The sequence below is a fragment of the Clinocottus analis genome, unplaced genomic scaffold, assembly GCF_023055335.1.
Source record: "Clinocottus analis isolate CAN_PGR_092001 unplaced genomic scaffold, fCliAna1.0.p SCAF_2, whole genome shotgun sequence".
Classification (NCBI taxonomy): Eukaryota; Metazoa; Chordata; class Actinopteri; order Perciformes; family Cottidae; genus Clinocottus; species Clinocottus analis.
The window spans coordinates 8060320-8079035 of NW_027175931.1; the positions used below are offsets into that span (position 1 = coordinate 8060320).

The 18716-nt window shown below is 38.5% G+C and overlaps 1 protein-coding gene across 1 annotated transcript; it reads right to left on the bottom strand.

Annotated features, from left to right (window-relative positions):
* Nucleotides 1-4501: 4501 nt before the first annotated feature.
* On the bottom strand, nt 4502-18519 carry LOC137790937 (transmembrane protein 255B). The gene is made up of 9 exons (XM_068585553.1): nt 18306-18519; nt 16545-16684; nt 15380-15442; nt 12178-12267; nt 9870-9950; nt 9510-9595; nt 9201-9360; nt 6184-6288; nt 4502-5051 (listed from the first exon to the last, which is right to left on the bottom strand). The coding sequence occupies exons 1-9, from the start codon at nt 18364-18366 to the stop codon at nt 4902-4904; spliced, it is 936 nt and encodes a 311-aa protein (XP_068441654.1). The 5' UTR covers nt 18367-18519; the 3' UTR covers nt 4502-4901.
* Between the last annotated feature and the right edge of the window lie 197 nt (nt 18520-18716).

Consider the following 18716-nt stretch of genomic DNA (forward strand, 5'->3'; position numbering starts at 1 on the left):
TGTGCAACACAGAACAAAAACGTGTATGTCTCAAGTATCTCTTTATTGAAAGAAGAGCATAAAAAAAAAAACGCACTAAAAGCTTCTCTCCGTGGAAAATATGTTTTTGCTCGTCTTCAGATTTGCTTTGATAAGGGTTTGATTGACAGATCGCTCAGCCCATCATCTGCACTGTATTTTTTAAAAGTGCCTTTTCAAAACAGTTTCCAATGCCGGCTTTCCAGGTGGTTCTGTGTAACAAACGATCTGATAGGTCCGGTTCACGTTGTCCCACACAAACATATTCTTTGTCCCACATTTAGTTTGTTTGGTCTGCTCATCCCTCTGCAGTCTCCTGAGTCTTGGTTAATGACTCGAAGCTGAAAAGAAGCTCAGACACATATGTAGACACATTGAGGCTCAACAGCAGACAACATATTTCTGAAATAGGGCTTGTTTTGTCTTCACTTTCCTCCTTGAAAACAAATGAGTTGCTGATGTTGATGTTGTTTTTGACTTGCTGAATTCACATGACCCAAAAATATATAACACGCTGTGTTCTTTATCTGTCAAATTGATTGACAGAGGTTTTGAAAAGGTGTAACTCAGCAGGACAGTGGGAAGTTTGTTGGTTTTGGAGATGGAGGTGAATCATCAGCACGGCATGTGCAGGCTTAATGGTGCCATCCACTGGTTTGACATCTGTGAATTGAAGTGCTGTGGATGCCTGGGATCAAACCTCCAATATCCACACCTCAGCTTATTTTGTCTATTTGTATTTTATTTAATTCAAACCAACCACATTGTAATATATTTTGCTTTCCTCCTCATAGCTACTCTCTTAAATGTTGTTTCCAAAGCATGTTTCATGCCGAATGTGAGGACTTTCAGGCTCTTCTTTATTTAAAAAGGTGCTGCACAAATAAACCTGTCGTTCCTTCAGGGAGACTCCTGGTTGAGGTCCAACATAACAATAATGTTATTTCCCTGATCCTCTTGCTTCCTGTGGCATGCCCTCCTCCGGTCTCAACATTTTGCAAAATATGTTTAATGACTTTCTTAAAGAGGTGAATGCGTAGCTTGATGCTACTTTCCATATCTAAGTATGAAGCTAGGCCGCAACTAGCAGACGTGCTAGCATAAAGACTGGAAACAGCAAGCCAGGGAAAACAGTTTTGAAGTCTCTGTGACATGAAAATATTGCAAATGTATTCGGATACCACAGCATGAGATGTCTTCATGTTACAAAAGTACAAAGCTTCCTCTGTGAAGGAAAACAGATGTTAAAAAAATGTTCAGAACTAGTTTTATGAAGCATGCTGATGCATGCTGGTTTTAAACCCTGAAACATGCAGTGCTTACTGTGTACCAATGATGTGCTTCCACTGCTTGTTCATGAACTTCCTTTCCCCTGTCCCCTGCAGCTACCTGCCATGGTTAAAGGGTCAACAAATCAAAGCCAAACCTACTTTCCCTCCTACCTATAGAAGTCTCTAGTGATGCAGATAGTCAAGATGTTATTGGGGCAAGTTTTGAGATGTCTGTAGCTCTTCTGCCTCTACCTCTAAACAATTAAGGTAAATCGGATTGTGTCTGCTGTCTGGCATCCTTTTCATCACGTGGTCTGACAACATCCCAGTCTGCCTTCCCTTTCATACTGCAGCCTCTGACCCTTTGCATCCTATGCGACTGCTGCGTCAGTCTGCAGGGTCTCAGCACCACCTTGACTCCCTCTGGGTTTTCTGTGTGGGAAATGTGAAGCCAAGCTATATGTCCTCTTTTATTTGAATCAGTTGAGATGCAGCGGATGAAGCGAACTGGTTGAGTCTTTATTGAAAAGGTATGTGGCGTGACTGATTCTCCAGATTTCAAAGATTGGGAAGAAGCCTGAGAACCTGGGTCTCACACGGGTCTACCAAATGTTCAACTGCCACTTCAGTTATAATAAAATGGATAATAAAAAAGAAAACAAAGGCCTATATGATAATGAGGGAACATGTATGAAGAGGTTTTAATGAAACAGGCCTGCAGGTTATCGTTCGACTCCTGCACCAACAGCATTCAGATCTGCAGGTAATGGAGAGGAAAGGAGTTCTTTAATATTCAAAAGTTGAGAGAGAAAAGTTGAGGTAAGTCTCCAATAGGCCTTAAACGACCAAAGTCTCTGGTTGTCAATATATCGTAAATGGAGGTCTGCGTTAAGTTGATAAAGGATCAAAGAGAAAGGGCTTCGACCCATCTGATTGGCCAAGAGGGGAAATGCACCAAGCTGTTCTCAATTCTTAATTAGGAGCTATTCCTCACATCTCGCACAACAGGTGGTCTGAAAAACCGTCCAATCAACTCAGAGGAATCATTACATTCAGCTAAAATGAAATGAGAAAAGAAGTCTTACAGAGAGTATCAAAGAACGATGAACCGCTACAACCTTATAGGTCCCAAACGTTAATGTGAGATGCAGCCAACTTTAAATCCTGTGGCCTTGTGGTTCTCTGGCTCTGCTCCTTAGTTTGATTGCATCTAACGTTTACAGATTAAGGCCAATTCATGTTAACTAATATGACTGTGTTTGGTATGGACTGGTTTCAAAACAGCTCTCTTTCCTCTTTGTGGTTTTCTTTGCATGCACACGAAAGTGAAAGGCCAAATAAAAAAAAAACAAAGATTCAGATTAAAATCCCTGATGTTACTGAAGGAGATTTAAAATGTAAAAAGTCCCAGGGAGACACAAGGACCATAGACGAGGCATTAGTCAAACTGAAGAGAAAGTACCTTATCTGTCCTTTACGAAATAACATTTTTTTTAAATTTGTATTATTGATATACATATCAAAATGTGTTGATTATACACACACATAGAATATACAGATCCCTCCAGGATCAGTGGAGGGATCTGGATATGTGGATATGAGGTGCCGGTGCCATAATGTCAGCTTGCCCTCTCTCGATTATTAAGGAAGCTTGTGGTTTTTAATTCTATCTTGTATTTATTCTCGTGCTGCTGTGTGTTTTATTTTTGTTTTTTTAAGCGTGGATTTGGCTTTTTGATCCAGCGGGTGGTTGGCTTGTATCGTCTGTTCCTCTTATGTTCATTTTTTTAGTTTGTTTCTTTTAGTAAACATTCCTCATGAATAAGAAGTCGTAGCAGTTAACCCTAGCACAATGTTGCTCAGCTACAATGGCCAAGGACTTTACCTCAGCGTGGATGTGTATGGCTCTGTCTAATTCTGGCGACCGCACATTTGGCCATACGTTCCAATAATTTGTCTAAATTTCTTATCATCTTTGGAAGTCAAGACCTCTGTATTTCACAGAGGAAAAGTACCCTTTAATCCCCACAGAGCTGGCGCCCTGTCAGTCCTTGGTTTTCCCATCTTGCTGCCAGACCTACCTGAGATTCCTCAGGCTTTGTACTGTGTTGTGCATCATGTGCTTCCACATAAACATGAAGCAGAAAACACATACAATATGCAGGTGTATATTGTGACATAGTGCAATCTATTCCACATGTTCTGTCCAGAGCTGTATAAAGATGTTCTGTTGTATAACATCGGTTTATCTGATTTAGAGCGATGGCACACGTGGTAACCCACTACATCAAAATGTAATAAAGCATGAGCTACTGCCTGGCTTTCAGAAGCAGACATGGTTTATTGCCAAGTACGTTCCACATCCAAGGAATTTGCCTTGGCGATAGGTATCTGAGAATAAACACTTAAGGTAAACTTACATTATTTAAAAATAGTAAATATGAAAAGTAAAAATAAAATATGATAAACAAACTAATTGAGAAATCAGAAGAGGGGTTTACAAAACCGCCTTTTGTAAATGTGACTAATGTTTTTATTTTTATTTTTATATATTTATTCCAACATTATTCTGGTTTACCTTGCATTTATTTCAATAATTGCATTTTAATGTCCTTTTATAATGTGTCCCCTTTTCAAAGAGCTTTGAATTGCCTCGTTGGTGAAATACATAAACGTGCCTAAATTCAATACTATCGACATCACTTTGAGTGGAAGTCCACCAAAAATTAAATCCGAGGCGTGTTTAATAAAACTGATTTTTGGTGCGGCAAAGATATACACCACCAAGACCTTCTGATCACCGACATTGACGACCTTGTCGTTAACGATTCTTTGATTATGTCAACAAGTGTAGGAAACCGGACAGGCAGCTGAATCCATGAGAAGTGTGACTGTATATTTAATGTTCATGATCAAAACACATTGTTCTAAATAATAAACAAATCACCAAGGTGATCTCCAAATGTCTTTCAGTAACATTCACTGTCGTAAAGACACTAAAAGCATATGTTTTTGTTTGATTTCTTCCTGTCGTGTTATCTCTGTACATTGTTCTTGCTTCTAGTGTTTCTATAGTACCTTTTTAAGTTCTATACAAATAGAATGTATTGTTTAAACACCATCTTTAGTTTTATCTACAGCACCACACGTGATGACTTAAAGAACTCAGACCAACCTGTTCTGTTAATTCATTTATTTCATCAACCTGTAAAAATGTGTTTTGCCTCAAGATACATTTTATTAATGTTCAAAAGGTTTACACTCTTGTGTGGTTCAACTGATGTTTGCAACCGTTAAAGTTTGTGTTAAAGTCAATAAAACCTCTCAGACACTTTTCCAGTCGACACATTTATATTACGTAACATTTCATGAACACACATTAAACAACTAAAGATAACTAGTTTTTTGCACAAAAGGCATATATGTAATAAAAAAAAAAAAAGTTTGTCTTTGGAGTTGTGGACAACAGTCTGCATTTCTGCGTATTATTAAGACCAACAAATTTCTTTTACGCTTCCTCCAGTCCTCACAACAACATTAACAAGGATAACCTACACTTGTTCGTCCCTTTCTGCCTTCACTTGCTGGCCCTGTTTGGTGAGATGCTGGTGCTCATGCGGGGTTGCCCTGGACCCCGTAGGGCAGCAGGCCGGTCAGCGGGGCGAAGGGAGGAGGGTTGGACTCGGTGTGAGGAGTCGACGATGAAGGGAAGCTCTCTGAGGCAGCGGTCTCTTCTGCTGGAGGGAAATACATCGTGGCTCCCTGGATGAGCGGGAAAGGACAAAGGAAACAAAGCCAGACGTTCACCGCAGACCTCAAGTCAGACGTCTTTGTGCGAACTCAAAACTGCAATTTGCGATAACTCACAACTGTAAATAGTGACTTCCCAGACAGAAAGCAAAGTGTAAACAAAGTCCTTGTGTTTTCCACAAGTATGAATAGATGCAGTTATCTATTTGACATCATGCATCTATAATTAAAAAAAAACTATTTTGTTTTACATCCTTTACCCACATTTCACTGTTTTTCTTGAACTGCTGATTTAGCTTCATTTGGATCTTCAATTGGTCTCTAATGAGGTGAAGTTCAGTAAACGGCCTTCATGAGGATTATAAAGTCAAGTTTATTGTTGTGATGAAGGTACAACATTCCTGGTGCTAAACACTTCACACAGATTAAGACTGAAATGCTCATGTGGTTTGTCCTTAGCATTAGAATAAGATCAGTATGGACATTTCCATTCAAATCAATATTAATTATAGTATATTTGTCTAAAATTACACTCTGAAACAACTGAACTCTCAATTACGCTTTAAATGAAACTTGCTTTTTTCTTCCAAACCGAACGGTTGCGGTTTTAAACCGTTTCAAATAAGTGATTATCACACAAAACAAAATAAAAAATGTGACGAAACTACTTAAAATTACTACGAAATTTAACAAAAAAACACAATTGAAGTACTTGGTTAGGTTGAGAATGAAAGTGCTTTGTTCATATGGGACTAAAGACAACCTTCTGGATGAAAGCGCTGCATTTTGTGGCTATTGCAGACTCATTTAAAGCTCCTCCCAAACTTCTTCGAACCAGAATTCTCAACTCTATCTTTTCATTCCATCAGCCGATCATCTCGGTCGTGGTCGGATGGTATCGGTCTTCACTGCCATGGCAGGCTTTGTGCATATGATGTGCCATTTGGCAGTTCAATCAGACTGAAAGTTGATCTGTGTTTTCTCATTCAGGAAGTATCCATTTCTTCTCTTTCCTTACTTTTAAATCTGTGAGAAAAAAGTGTGTGTGTGTGTGTGTGTGTGTGTGTGTGTGTGTGTGTGTGTGTGTGTGTGTGTGTGTGTGTGTGTGTGTGTGTGTGTGCGCTTGTGTTGACCGCACACTCACCGGGTGGAGCAGGTGAACTGTGTGTGTGTTGGAGTCGGTCAGCCGAGGAGCTGTCGGAGAAGACGCTCTGCTCTCAGAGGGCTTGATCACAAGGCTGCTACTCCTCTGACACACACACACACACGCACACACACACACACACACACACACGCACAATGTTAGTATAGGCTGCAATGTGCTCCGCTGTACAATAAGAAATTAAACAGTGATTACAGATGAAATGATAAATGAGCAGTCTCTTTAACATTGTTAAAGACATGATCACGGAGAGTCTGCAACATGTACTGAGGTACATCACAAATGGCACACATTGCACGGAATACACAACGTGTGATGAGAACATGCAACATATTACACGACCCCGCGTCATAAACAAAGCTGATCTAAACTGGAGACATCCATACAACCTGGTGTGTTGGATTGAAATAAAGAATTATGCAGACACACAAAATAAACTAATAATATTTTTTGGGGCGCAACAGGTCTTAGTTAAATTTTCACATCCTATTAGGTGCACTTGCCACACGCTGGTGCAGACAGTTAGCGATAGCAGTCGTATTGGTTCTCACTGAGGCGGCACACATTCTTCTCTTCCAATGAGTTTGATTCATTTGTTTCTCAGTGTTGCTCTAATCTCCACATGTGTGGTCTGTTTAATCCAAGGCTGTAAATCTTTCCATCTCACAGATGAAACTGTTAGTTTCCCTGTCTTGTATGTAATATATTGTACAGACAAGCGGGGGAGCATGTTAAAAAAAACCCAACATTGGATGTAAAGACATTTGAATCATCTCATAGGTATGTAACAAGCGTCAACTATCTCTCTAATTTACAGAGCTTGACTTCTCTGGGACTCTGACATCGAGCAGAAGCATCTCCTGTCATACATGAACATGTGTTGACAGGGGTTGTTTCTCAAAGCTAAGGAAGGATCCGGCAAAGGCTAAATTCATGCATGCTTCATCATCAAATCCCGGCAAAGGACTTTTCAAAGTCCAGGATCCTTCAAATTCTACTGAGGACAAAGTCCTTCTTTCAGAGCATTTTCAAGGATGCATGTGAGTGTCTTCAGCGTTCCTAAAACACACATTTACACAAGTACAAGATATTTTTCCTGTCCCATGATTTAATAACAAGGAAAATATGCAAATATGCTTTCAGTTATTTCTGCTCAGCAGCCCCCCAATATATATATAGATATATATTAACAGTTTTAAGGTGAGAATGTGGTAATCCAGCTGCTGAATTAAATTACACAAGGTGTAATTTAAAAATTAGTTTGGACTTTTGTCCCTCAGCGAGACTCGTTCAGTGAACTAACCCAGCAGAGACACAGTATGTAGAGCCAGCAGATTTTCACATCTATTTCTGTGAATTACGGGATTATTTTGACGAACATTGGAAAGACACAAGGACAGTTTTGATGAGTTTTGTTTTGTTTTATGTCCCGTTTGAAATTTTCTTTTTTCTTTCAATGAGAGAGTTGTAGATTTGAAAAGAGCATATTGATTGTATGTGGTATGTGTTGTATGTTTAGTTGTTGTAATAATCGTCTAAATCTTAGTCGGCTGTATGTTTGATCATGTCTTGAATCTGTTTATATTATTTTGAGTTGGACAAAAAAATCCTACAAGAATATGTAATAGGTGGAACGTTAGGAGGCATTGCTAGGAATGGTAGGAAGGAGTCATGCACTATGCACACAAAACATTTAAGAACATGAGAAGGAAAATCTTAATATGTTCCTTAAAAGCTAAGTATGAATAGTACAACCAGATTATTTACTATAACAATACTGTGTGACTGATAAATTAGAATCTTTAGAATTTTTACAGAATGCAGAGATGGATGACGGCAAAATATAAGCATGGCTTTTGAAATTGTATGAAAGATTAACTGATTTCCTCTTTCCTCTGTTATCTAGTGTTTTTCAACCTTTGAGCCGCGGCACAATTTCTACAATACGGCACACCAACAACAAAAAACATTACAAACTGTTACATTATATATGGTAGGCCCTTATGGCGCTACCTACTGGCATTGAAGAGTATTTCATTACTATGCCAGCCACTGCATTGCAGACTCAGACGCTCAACAATAAAAAATGATTCGCAGCAACTAAATCATATTTTTTGGGACCAATTCAATTCAATTGGACATTTTCCCACGGCACACCTGACACCTGGTGTGCCGCGGCACAGGGGTTGAAAATCACTGATCTAGCCAATACGATGTCCAGACTGGAGCAGCAGTAGTAAGTACGAACAATACGTGTTACCAGATTTAATTTTGAGAGTAATTTCCACAAAACTGTCATTATTGATGAATAAAAATTAAACATCGCATAGAGTGGAACGTTCAGTTTTCCTCGGCTTCTTTTCTCCATCCGTTATCTGAGTCGTACTAATCTAGCTCAGCTCTTATCTGACACTAAATACACAGTAAAGTAGCCTGGACCCTTCTGCTACCAAATATTTGATTCATATGTCCACTAAATTGCTCCCTGTGCTAAAACATGCAGTCAGATAAAACATTTATTTTCTAATAAAGTTAAATGGGTTGTGTCGTAAACCTGAATGCTTAAAGTAATAGCTTTGACATGACATAGCCTTTTAAAAGCTGTACAGAATAAAGGATTTATTGCTGTGTCTCCAAGTCTGAAATCTGAACTCCAGGCCTGACTGAAAGTTGATCTGTGATTCTTCATTCAGGAAGTACACATTTGTTCGCTTTCCTCACTTGTGAAACTGTGCGTTGAAAGACAACAACATTGCAGAACAGGAAGGAGGCTGCACAGAGGAAATAGACTCACAGACTTCTGTCTTGAAGCTTCTGCTCAAGTTTGTTTTCAAGTCCATGAGTGCAGCGTTAAAGTTTAACCAAAGTTTGCGAAACTTAAAAATCTGGCAAATTTTTGAAATGATTGTATATGTGAAAGTGGGTGGGAGTTATTTGCTGTACTACGTCCACACACGATAGGACCTTTATAGGTGTGTGTCTGAGTCTGAGTGTCTTACCAGTTCTTTTATGCAGCCCAGCACCGCTGTAGTGAGGATGCCTCCGAAGAACGCTAAAAGGTTCAGGCCGACGAGGATCCAAATGAAAATGTACAGAGTGAAAACTTCCTCGCAGCTTTGCACCCCAACAAACTCGTAGTAGTTGCTGAGGTAGTCTCCGCTGCAGAACAAATCAGCAGCTCCATTTAGTACGCGTGGTTTTTGAATTTGTTGAGCAAGAACATTCATTGAAGACGAGACAAATCGAGTGACGACGCGGCGGTGTGAACAGTATACTGGGATAATATCGTAGTAATATCATCGTCTCACTTGGCGCAGTCGTACAGGTCGCAGCAGTAGCAGGTCCCACTTCTTACCGTCAGGCTACAAGACTCCTTTGGACTCCAACACGACACCTGAAAAAGGGTACGGACAAGTCTCAACAAATGTTTCCTTGGACACGTATGAACATTTCTTTTTACAGTTAACACCGAAGGCCCTTGCAATTGGCGACATGTTGAAAGATATGCTTTTCTTTATAGAAAATGAACAGAAACATTGACATCTTGGGTAGATAATAAAATAAATCATACCCTCCAAACAAAAAATAAATCTGGGTTGAATTTAAATTAAATACCCTTTCTAGCCACCCGAAATGGAAAATGCTATCGACGGTTCCAGGTTACTCACAGATGTGTAGAAGTTCTCGTAGATGTAGCTGCCACCGCTGCTGTAATACTGGCACCTCTGTGCTTTCAGTGGACGCATGTCCTGGAAAAAGTTAATGTATGAAGACGTATAATCACACGATGTCAAACCAACACTAATCCATTTTTGAAGAGGATGAAAAGATGTAAGAAAAACAATTGTATCCAAGATAATCCAGATGTCCGTGAAAACACATTAGATAGAGTCTGTGATCAATTTATTTGAACTGAAAATGTTTTCTCTCAAGTAAAATATCCCAGTGCTTGTGGTTTATGGGTTTTGGTTTGGTTTATTGACAACATTTTGAAATGTTTCATTAAACACAACATCACTTGCGAGGAAGTCCTGGACTCAACTTCCACCACGTTCCCTGTTGTGCAAAGTGTTTGGTTTGGAGTCGAGGAAAACCTTTCTCATCTATTGTGAAATAAAAAATTGTTTGTTTTTGCATTGATTATGCAGTTGGAAACTAAAGGATGTATCAGCATCAGCCGTAACGGTTGTAGACTGCAACCAACTTTAACTTCTCCCATGTGGCCGACGTCTCTTCTGGGCTACTGTGAAAACATGGCCGCCGGCTCCGAGAAGAGGACCTGCTCCACGTGTAGATATAACAGCAACAGAATTAACTAAATTATATTGTGTAAATATAAAAAATACTATGTTTTCTGACAATAAATTCCCCTAAATGCTAAACACTGTTCCGTTAATGAAGACAACTTTTATCATATTTGCTCAATCAATCACTTTATCCTCATAGTAGTACATGAGTAGTGTTCCAAGTGAGGGCCAGCCAAAACTAACAGCTGTGAATCTTCTCACTGAACAAAACATTAAAATACGTTTCTGAAAAGAATCTTGAAATATTCCCGATCAGCGCGACCAGTTTGATGGAAGTTCACGAGCTTCACGATCAGTGATTGAAAGCTGCGTTAGAGAATCTTCAGCTCTGATTGGTTAAATCTTGCAAAAAAAAAACACACCATGAGGCAGAGGAACCTGCTTTTTTTGTATCCGTCTCATTTACTACTGTCAGCTTTAATGAGGAAGTGTTGGTGTCACGTTGATGCTGTTATTGTCTTGATTACATCATTGTGTTACGGGACCCTCTTAAAATGTAATAGTACATTTAAAGGAGTTCATGTTCATAAAACTTCTAATGAATAATAAATACATTTGGTCCAGCGTTTCTTGGAATCGTCATCTGTACCTTTTGATATGAAAAGGAACACGACATGTGGGAAAAAATGTCACGTGTCAACTTTGTTTTTTAATAAGTAATGTGAGATGTTGCTCTTTAATCTCTCGGAAAATATAATTTACTAGGATGTGAATCGACTCAGTGAAAGATTCACGAAGTGACCTTCAACACATTAAAGCATGATGACATGAATTACAGCAACTTTGAGAATTGATTTCTAAAGCCCTCGTAGCTCTTCTTTATACTGTGGGCGCAACATCGGCATAATTAAACATGATATATCATCTCGTGCTTTGAACAGAATGCACTGATACCATTTATAGCTTCAATAAATCAATGCCCACAAACTTCCTATAATACACTCCAAGCACTTTCAAATATTATGCCATGAGGTCTCTCTCGCGTGCTCTCTCTCCTCCCTCTCCCCCCCACCCTCCCACACACATTTTCTAATGTCTCATTTCAATGTCCTCTGTCAATTAAAGTTGAAATGTCATGGGGAAAAAAAGCTCACTGATGTCACCAAACCAACTTCAACAGTTTGACATTTTATGAAACACGCTGAGAGTCAGAGGAGAAGATTGATACCGCTCTGTCTGTACAATTGGTTGAGTCTTTTCTTATTGAGCAGATCCACATTTGAATTGCTCTTCTTTACTTTGAAAGGTGAAAACAGGAATGTAGCTTTTGTTTTTTTAGCCTGCAACATGTTCAGTAGGGAGGCAACTTGCTGTCTAGTTGAGCACCATCTATCCCATTCAGTAACTGCTGTGCTAAGCCAAAGACATCTGAACGTCCCACAACACTGCTCCAGTGATGGTAACTCTCGGCCTCAATGCATTTAGTTTTCTCATAGCAAGCTTCCACAACTTCTAATTCATGTGGTCAAAAAACTTCAAAACAAAGCTGGTCCATGCTGTAAAGACTGAGCTAATTGTGTCAATATTGCCAACAGCGTGTGGTCCGAGAGGCTCACAGCGAACCAGCAGATGAGCTTGTTATTGCTTTGCAACCTCACGCCAATGTGTCATCACTTATAAGATAGCACAATATAAGGTGTCACAGTTTGTGTGCGAGTGCTTAATTTACCATGTTTAGCACAATAAAGACGCCGTCGATCACCAGGCAGAGAAAAGAGGCGATGATCCCGAAACTTAGGAACACGATCGCAGCAGTCAGCTGGAGGAGGAACGAAGAAGGAAAAAAAAGCATAAATTAATGTCTTTCCATAGAAAGAATAATACTTTGTTTTATTTGAGGGTAATAGATGCACAATTTTGACAAGAATTCAGATTATAACTATAACTATAACTATAGCTTTAGCTATATATATATATATATATATATATATATATATATATATATATATATATATATATATATATATATATATATATATATATATATATATATGTATGTGTGTGTGTGTGTGTGTGTGTGTGTGTGTGTGTGTGTGTGTGTGTGTTCTTTCCAACAGACAAAAAAGCAATTTGGATTCAGGCAGTTTGCTCAAAAAGAAGCTTTAAAAGGTTTCTGTTTTTTTTGTCTTGTGCTGTATGTATTAAATGTTTTACTGAAGAGAACATTGCTTTGATCTTTAAATGTGTTATGTTTAAAGCTTGTGCTCCCCTGATCCAAAACCGAAGGGGTTTCTTCCTTTGCTTATGCTAGCTGAACCCTTCCACCACCCCCGTGCTTGCCTTTTTCAAATTGACAAAAAAGAAAGTTCTTACACACATTTAAGGCGTCAAACAGCCTGGCCCTTCAGTACATGTCTGATTTATTGACCTAGTATAAAACCTTTCAACCTTTACAATCTGTGGACGGAGCCCTGCTGGTCACTTCCAGGTCACAGTCTGTCACTCTGGCTTTCACTGTTTGATTTTATGGAACTTTATTTTTCTTGAACTCAGACACACAGTGTCTCGAGCTTCTTTTAAATCTCACATTAAAATCTTTTTATCTATGTTTTTATTCACACAATCAATATTTCTATTCATCTGATCTAATTCACTTTTTAGTCTTTACTTCCTCTGTGCTCCCTTTAATTTGACCTTATTCCCATTATATCTGCCTCTTCTTCTTTTCTCTTGTGCGACAGACACTGAAGGCCTGCTAGCCTTAAACTCTGACTCTTAAATAACACTCAGATATGTGTGTTAGCACTCTATAGCTGCAGACTCTGGAGAGTCTAAACAGACTCAGTGCATCTTTAACTCATTACTGCGCTTCATTAATCACAATCTTAATTTTCCACATTCTGGAAAAATGTTATTGGTGAAATAAATTGAGTTATTAACAATTAGAAATTCCGCTTTTTGAACATTATTTTGCACTTAATTGGTTTCCTGTCATCTCCGATATTTTAAATTTGTCTAACAATCACAGATCTCAGCAGAGAACTGGATAAAAAACAAGATACCAAATCCAAAAACAACCAGCCCTACTCAAGAAGAATTACATGAAGTCCCTTTTGAACAATATGATCCGTTGGCTTGATCCTGGGGATGGCTGAAAGGTCAGGGGAGTAAAGAAATATAGTAAAGGAGTGCTCTGCGGGTCACAGTCATGGGGAATCAATCTGATTCCTACTTTTGACACAGGGCCCATAAAAGGTTTAACATTGGTTCAGTGGGCATGGACGTTTTCATGTTTCAGTGCCTTGTAAGCTGCAACAGTAAAACAACGACTTAATGTGCGTATTTACATACTGATCAACAGAAAGTGTGACGTGTCGCCAGAATAATGACGCACCAGAAGTTGAACCTTCCAGCTTAACTTCATTGAGCACACAGGTGATTTCAATTTGACTAATTAGAGTCCGTCACTTGGCTTGACCAGTGAGGATGTAGGTGTGTTGTGCTAATTCGGGTTGAATACTTTGTGGAGACACGGATATGATCCATGACATCAGTGTGATTCTGACTCAAAACGTTGGATTGAGTATTGATTATAAAAAGGCCAATCTGGTGATAGATGCTGTAATGTACAATAAAAAGTCAAAAGTAAAATGTATGTAACATGTCTACACATTTGACCCAGACATGACATCTGATACGTGTCTGATTAACGTCTGGGCAGTTTATCGAGAAGAAAGATTCTAGACACACGCCTTACGAGAGCAACATATATGGTTCTTTGTTAAACAAATGAAATTACCCAACAGTCATGCATTAGTTTATCGCTAACATTAGCTAATGTACTTTTGTTCCGGTACCTCTTTAAATAGTCTTACTCTGTCTTACTCAAAAAAATGTCCGCTGTTAAAAGAATAGCTGAAATATAGTGATTAGCAGCTGCAAAAATGTACAAAGTTTCCTTATCTATAGAGATGCACTTTTAATGTTATGAAACGTCTTAGTTTTTATACCGATGGCTCTATATGACCGACATAAATAGGCAAGAAGATTCGCTATTTCTATAAAGTTGTTCTTAATGCCACTAGATCTATCAAAATGGGACAAAATCTTGCAGGATCACCAGAAACTCCGTTAGCTCGGAGTCCAGTGGGAGGAGGAGAGCTGCTGGAGTCCCAGGGCATGTTGCTGAGCCAGCTGGAGTCAAAGGAGGCAAAACCAGAACTAGAACTGTGTAAACTTCTCCAATTTAATCCAATAAAGAGAAGGTAAAAGTGACTAATGTTGAGAGTGCATCTACTGTATGTTCCCTAACACAATGTTTTCTTAATACAGTATGACACCTCGAGGTGACTTTTAAAATGGTTTTATGTTCTCAGTAATGCTTTGATGTTTTGTTATGTACTTTCAGCCGACTGATGTTTTACTCCTTAAAACCTTCGCCCTCAAATTTGCAGATGGACAGTTTTCTTTCTTCTGAACATTGACGTCTCCACAGTGGAATGGATTTTTACCTTAGAAACATCCATCTCCCTTGCAACGTGAACCCCTAACATTATTATTATTATTATTACAACAATAACATCTGGCTCCCACTCAGTGAGGCAATGTTAGAATGTGCGGGTCGTAATTCAAGGTTTTTTTTGCCTGAATCCGTCATCCCTCAAAAATATTGAAGTTAGTATTGTTGAGTGGAAACTGAAGTCCTGGAGTGACAACCAGGACCACAAAAGTGTGGCCATTTTACAAAGTCTGAGAAGATGAAAAGGAGAATTGCATCCTCCTCACTGATATATTTGAAATGTGTACTTGCAGAGCAGCACTGCTGGTCGCCATGCAGACTCTTGGCCAAAACACATTACGTTTGGAGGTCACTGGGTGTGCACAGGGAAAACATAAGAATTATGACAGAAGATGTCGGTGTGAGAATATACCAGCTGTTTGCGGTTTTCTTCCAGCATGAGTCCCAAAAGCCCCAGGAATGATCCGAGTGTGAGCTATAAAGAACAAAAATTTATGACCGCAGGAAGTGTGATGCAAAACAGAGGAGAAATAAATCTGGTTCATTTTCATCAGGATGTTTTATACTTTGTTTTGATTTAGTTCTCTTCAAAGGAAATTTATCAGCAAGATACTGACACTTAACAGTTATAAAAATGCCTCTTGTGGTACAATTTCAAAAACATTCCTTTTACGTTACATACTGTTGAAAAGGGTGGTCGAAAGATATAAAATGAATCATTGACAGCTAGACCCAAATATCCCCAAGGATATATTGAGAGATTGATTCTGGGGGAAACTATTTGGGACAATTTAAAATGTACACTGCAAAAAAGGAATTTCAAGAAAGTAAAAAAAAAAAAGCCCTGTATCAAGAAAATAAGTCTTATTTTTGCCCAAAAAGAATGTTAATCTTGCCAAGCATGTTTTGATTCAAAAATGATCTCATTTTAAGAGAGTATGTCTTACTTTTTCTTGATAAGATATACCAGCTAATTTTGAGCTACAATGAACCATGTTGTGTGTTGAATAGACCAGTCTGCTGTCATCATAATACTTATTATCGTTCATAAATAAAAACTTTAATTGTCCTTGTTTCATGGCATTCTTAAATTAAGAAGTTGTGTAAATGGTCTTACTCTTAAAATAAGGCAAATAATCTTATCACTGCACTGGTTTTATTGTAAAACATTTTTATACGCTGTTTCTGGTTCATTCTAGCTCAGAATTAGCTTGTATATCTTTTCAAGGAAAAGTAAGACATACTCTCTTAAAAATTACATAATTTTTCTAATCAAAACATGCTTCAAAAGATGAATATTCTTTTTGGGCAAAAATGAAGACTTATTTTCTTGATACAAAGGTTTTTTTTTACTTTCTTAAAATTCCATTTTTGCAGTGTAGTAAGCAGAACATTTGGCCGATGCTGCGAGACTAAAGGGTTGCAGCTGAAGTTTCATATTGTAGATCACGTGCTGCAGGAAGTTTTGGGATGTTTTTACTGGTCTTTACAAAGTTCAAACCCAACCTTGTCATCTTGGTTTGTCTCACTAAACGAACCGTGACGAGGAATCATCGAGAGACAAATGATGAACTTACAATGATCCCAGAGGTGTAGCCGGTCACATTCAGGCTCTCTGTTCGAGTGGTTGTGTAGATTCCCAGCACCAGCAACAGCAGGGAGAGACTGAGCATGCCCAGCACCAGACACACAGCTCTCCTGACTCTCACCGCCATCTCTGCCGCCCGCAGAGAGGAGAGACACGTGTTATATGGCACAGTACTTGGCAAATAAAAACCAATAAACAAGACTCGGCAACTTCCTATCTGCACATTTTCATGGAAAAGTCAAGAGAAGACAAACCTAATTCAATTTGATTTAATTTAATTTAACTTAATTCAATATTAAAAACTGTGATCCAAACCCTATGCCTCCGTCTCGCTTACTTGAAATGTCATGATTGTTTACAATCCAGCATTTTGGTGGAATGTAGTGGAATTAATGAAATTGATCAAATATATCTATAAGCAATCTTCAACTTTTAAAATCCGTCGACATATTTTTCTGTGGTGTATACTGAGAAACATTGCAAAAATAGCACGTAGTTACTTAATTTGGAAATTATTCTAAGGAAGTGGCCCTAAAACTGGTGCAATAATTCTAATTTTAGACGAACTCATTCAGGAAAATCATCAAAGCATACTTCTCTAGGAATATTGCTCAACTATTCTATAGTGTATGAGATGAAATGCCAAAACGTAAAAATAGCGTCACTTTTTTACTCAATATTGAATATTAAAGACACACTTTAGTCATAGAAGAGTAACCAAATCCAACCTTATAACACACACACACACACACACACACACACACACACACACACACACACACACACACACACACACACCCAGTCCGATGACTATTAACCTTTTAAAGAGAAAATTACAAATTGAAATAAAAACAGAACGACCCTCTGTCAGCTAATCATTCATTAAGCTGCACACCATCTAAACATGTTTTTCTGAAACTATTCAGGAAACACACAGAGATGCACCCAAGAAACAGATTACACAATTATGTATGACACAACTGAGCTCTTAAAATGAACCTCAGATATCACCTGCCTCTTTAATCGTTTTTTATTCTTAGTTTATCATTTTTAAAATAAGTGTATAAATAACACTTTAAGTTTCTTTGATGATAACACCACCATGTAAAAAAAACTACATGTACAGCATAAAAACAAATATTACTGAGTAGCCTATTAGCAACAAATCAAAGTAGCTAAAGAAAAGTAGTCATAATACAAAAAGACTAAATATATATGATATTACTAGGTTACAGTTAGGATGCATTTATATAAACACCAGTAATCTTATTGCTGGTAAAGGTGGGGCTAACTTCAGCTATTTTATAAAACTACCATAACAATATATCAAAAATATATTAGTTAATTTATATTTTGTATTATTCATTTAAATCCGCAAAGCTCTCAGACAAATGTCGTGGAGTAAAAAGTAGAATATTGGCCTCTGAAATGTACTGCAGAAGTATAAAAGTTGTACTTAAAGAAATGCTCATTCCACCAATGCTGGTTTCGTTTAGTTTGTTTATACAATGTAGGTCTGTTACAATGGAAAACTGCATAATGACTCCAGCCATGTGCTAGCCTAAAACACAATTATAGACTACACAATCTGATTATTTGGCCAGCAGATGACTGAAAATAATGCAAACTTTACTGCAACAAAGTCCCGAAGATTATTATGGTAATGAAGGTAACAGATAATATGCAGCTGTACCTGTCTCATGTACCTGACCCGCGTCACTAGCTGCGCACCTTGTATTTCATTCATTACCTGTTGCTCGGCTCTTTGGGGGTTTGTCCCGGCCCGTGGCTCCCTGGATCCTTGCTGTCATGATCCGCTCTCAAGTCTGGGTCCAGTTCAGGTTTCAGTTCAGGCTTACAAACCTTCTCTCAAAGCTTTGATAGTCCAAAGAAGCACGGCTCTCTATCGTGTGGACGTCTACTTCGCTGCAGCTCTGTGCGCACAAGTCTGTGTCTGTGCGTAACGTTCAGGCCCGTGTTGCATTCAAGGACGGTCGGAAACGTACCGTGAGTACTGCTGTCAACATACTCCTAACAGTTCAAGATGCAATTATAAGTGTTCTTTTCAAATAATACAGATTTAAACCTGTGGTTAGAAATCAAGGAAACAGCACACATGTTAATCATGAGCTTAATGAGCTGCTACTGCAGATTGAGAAGG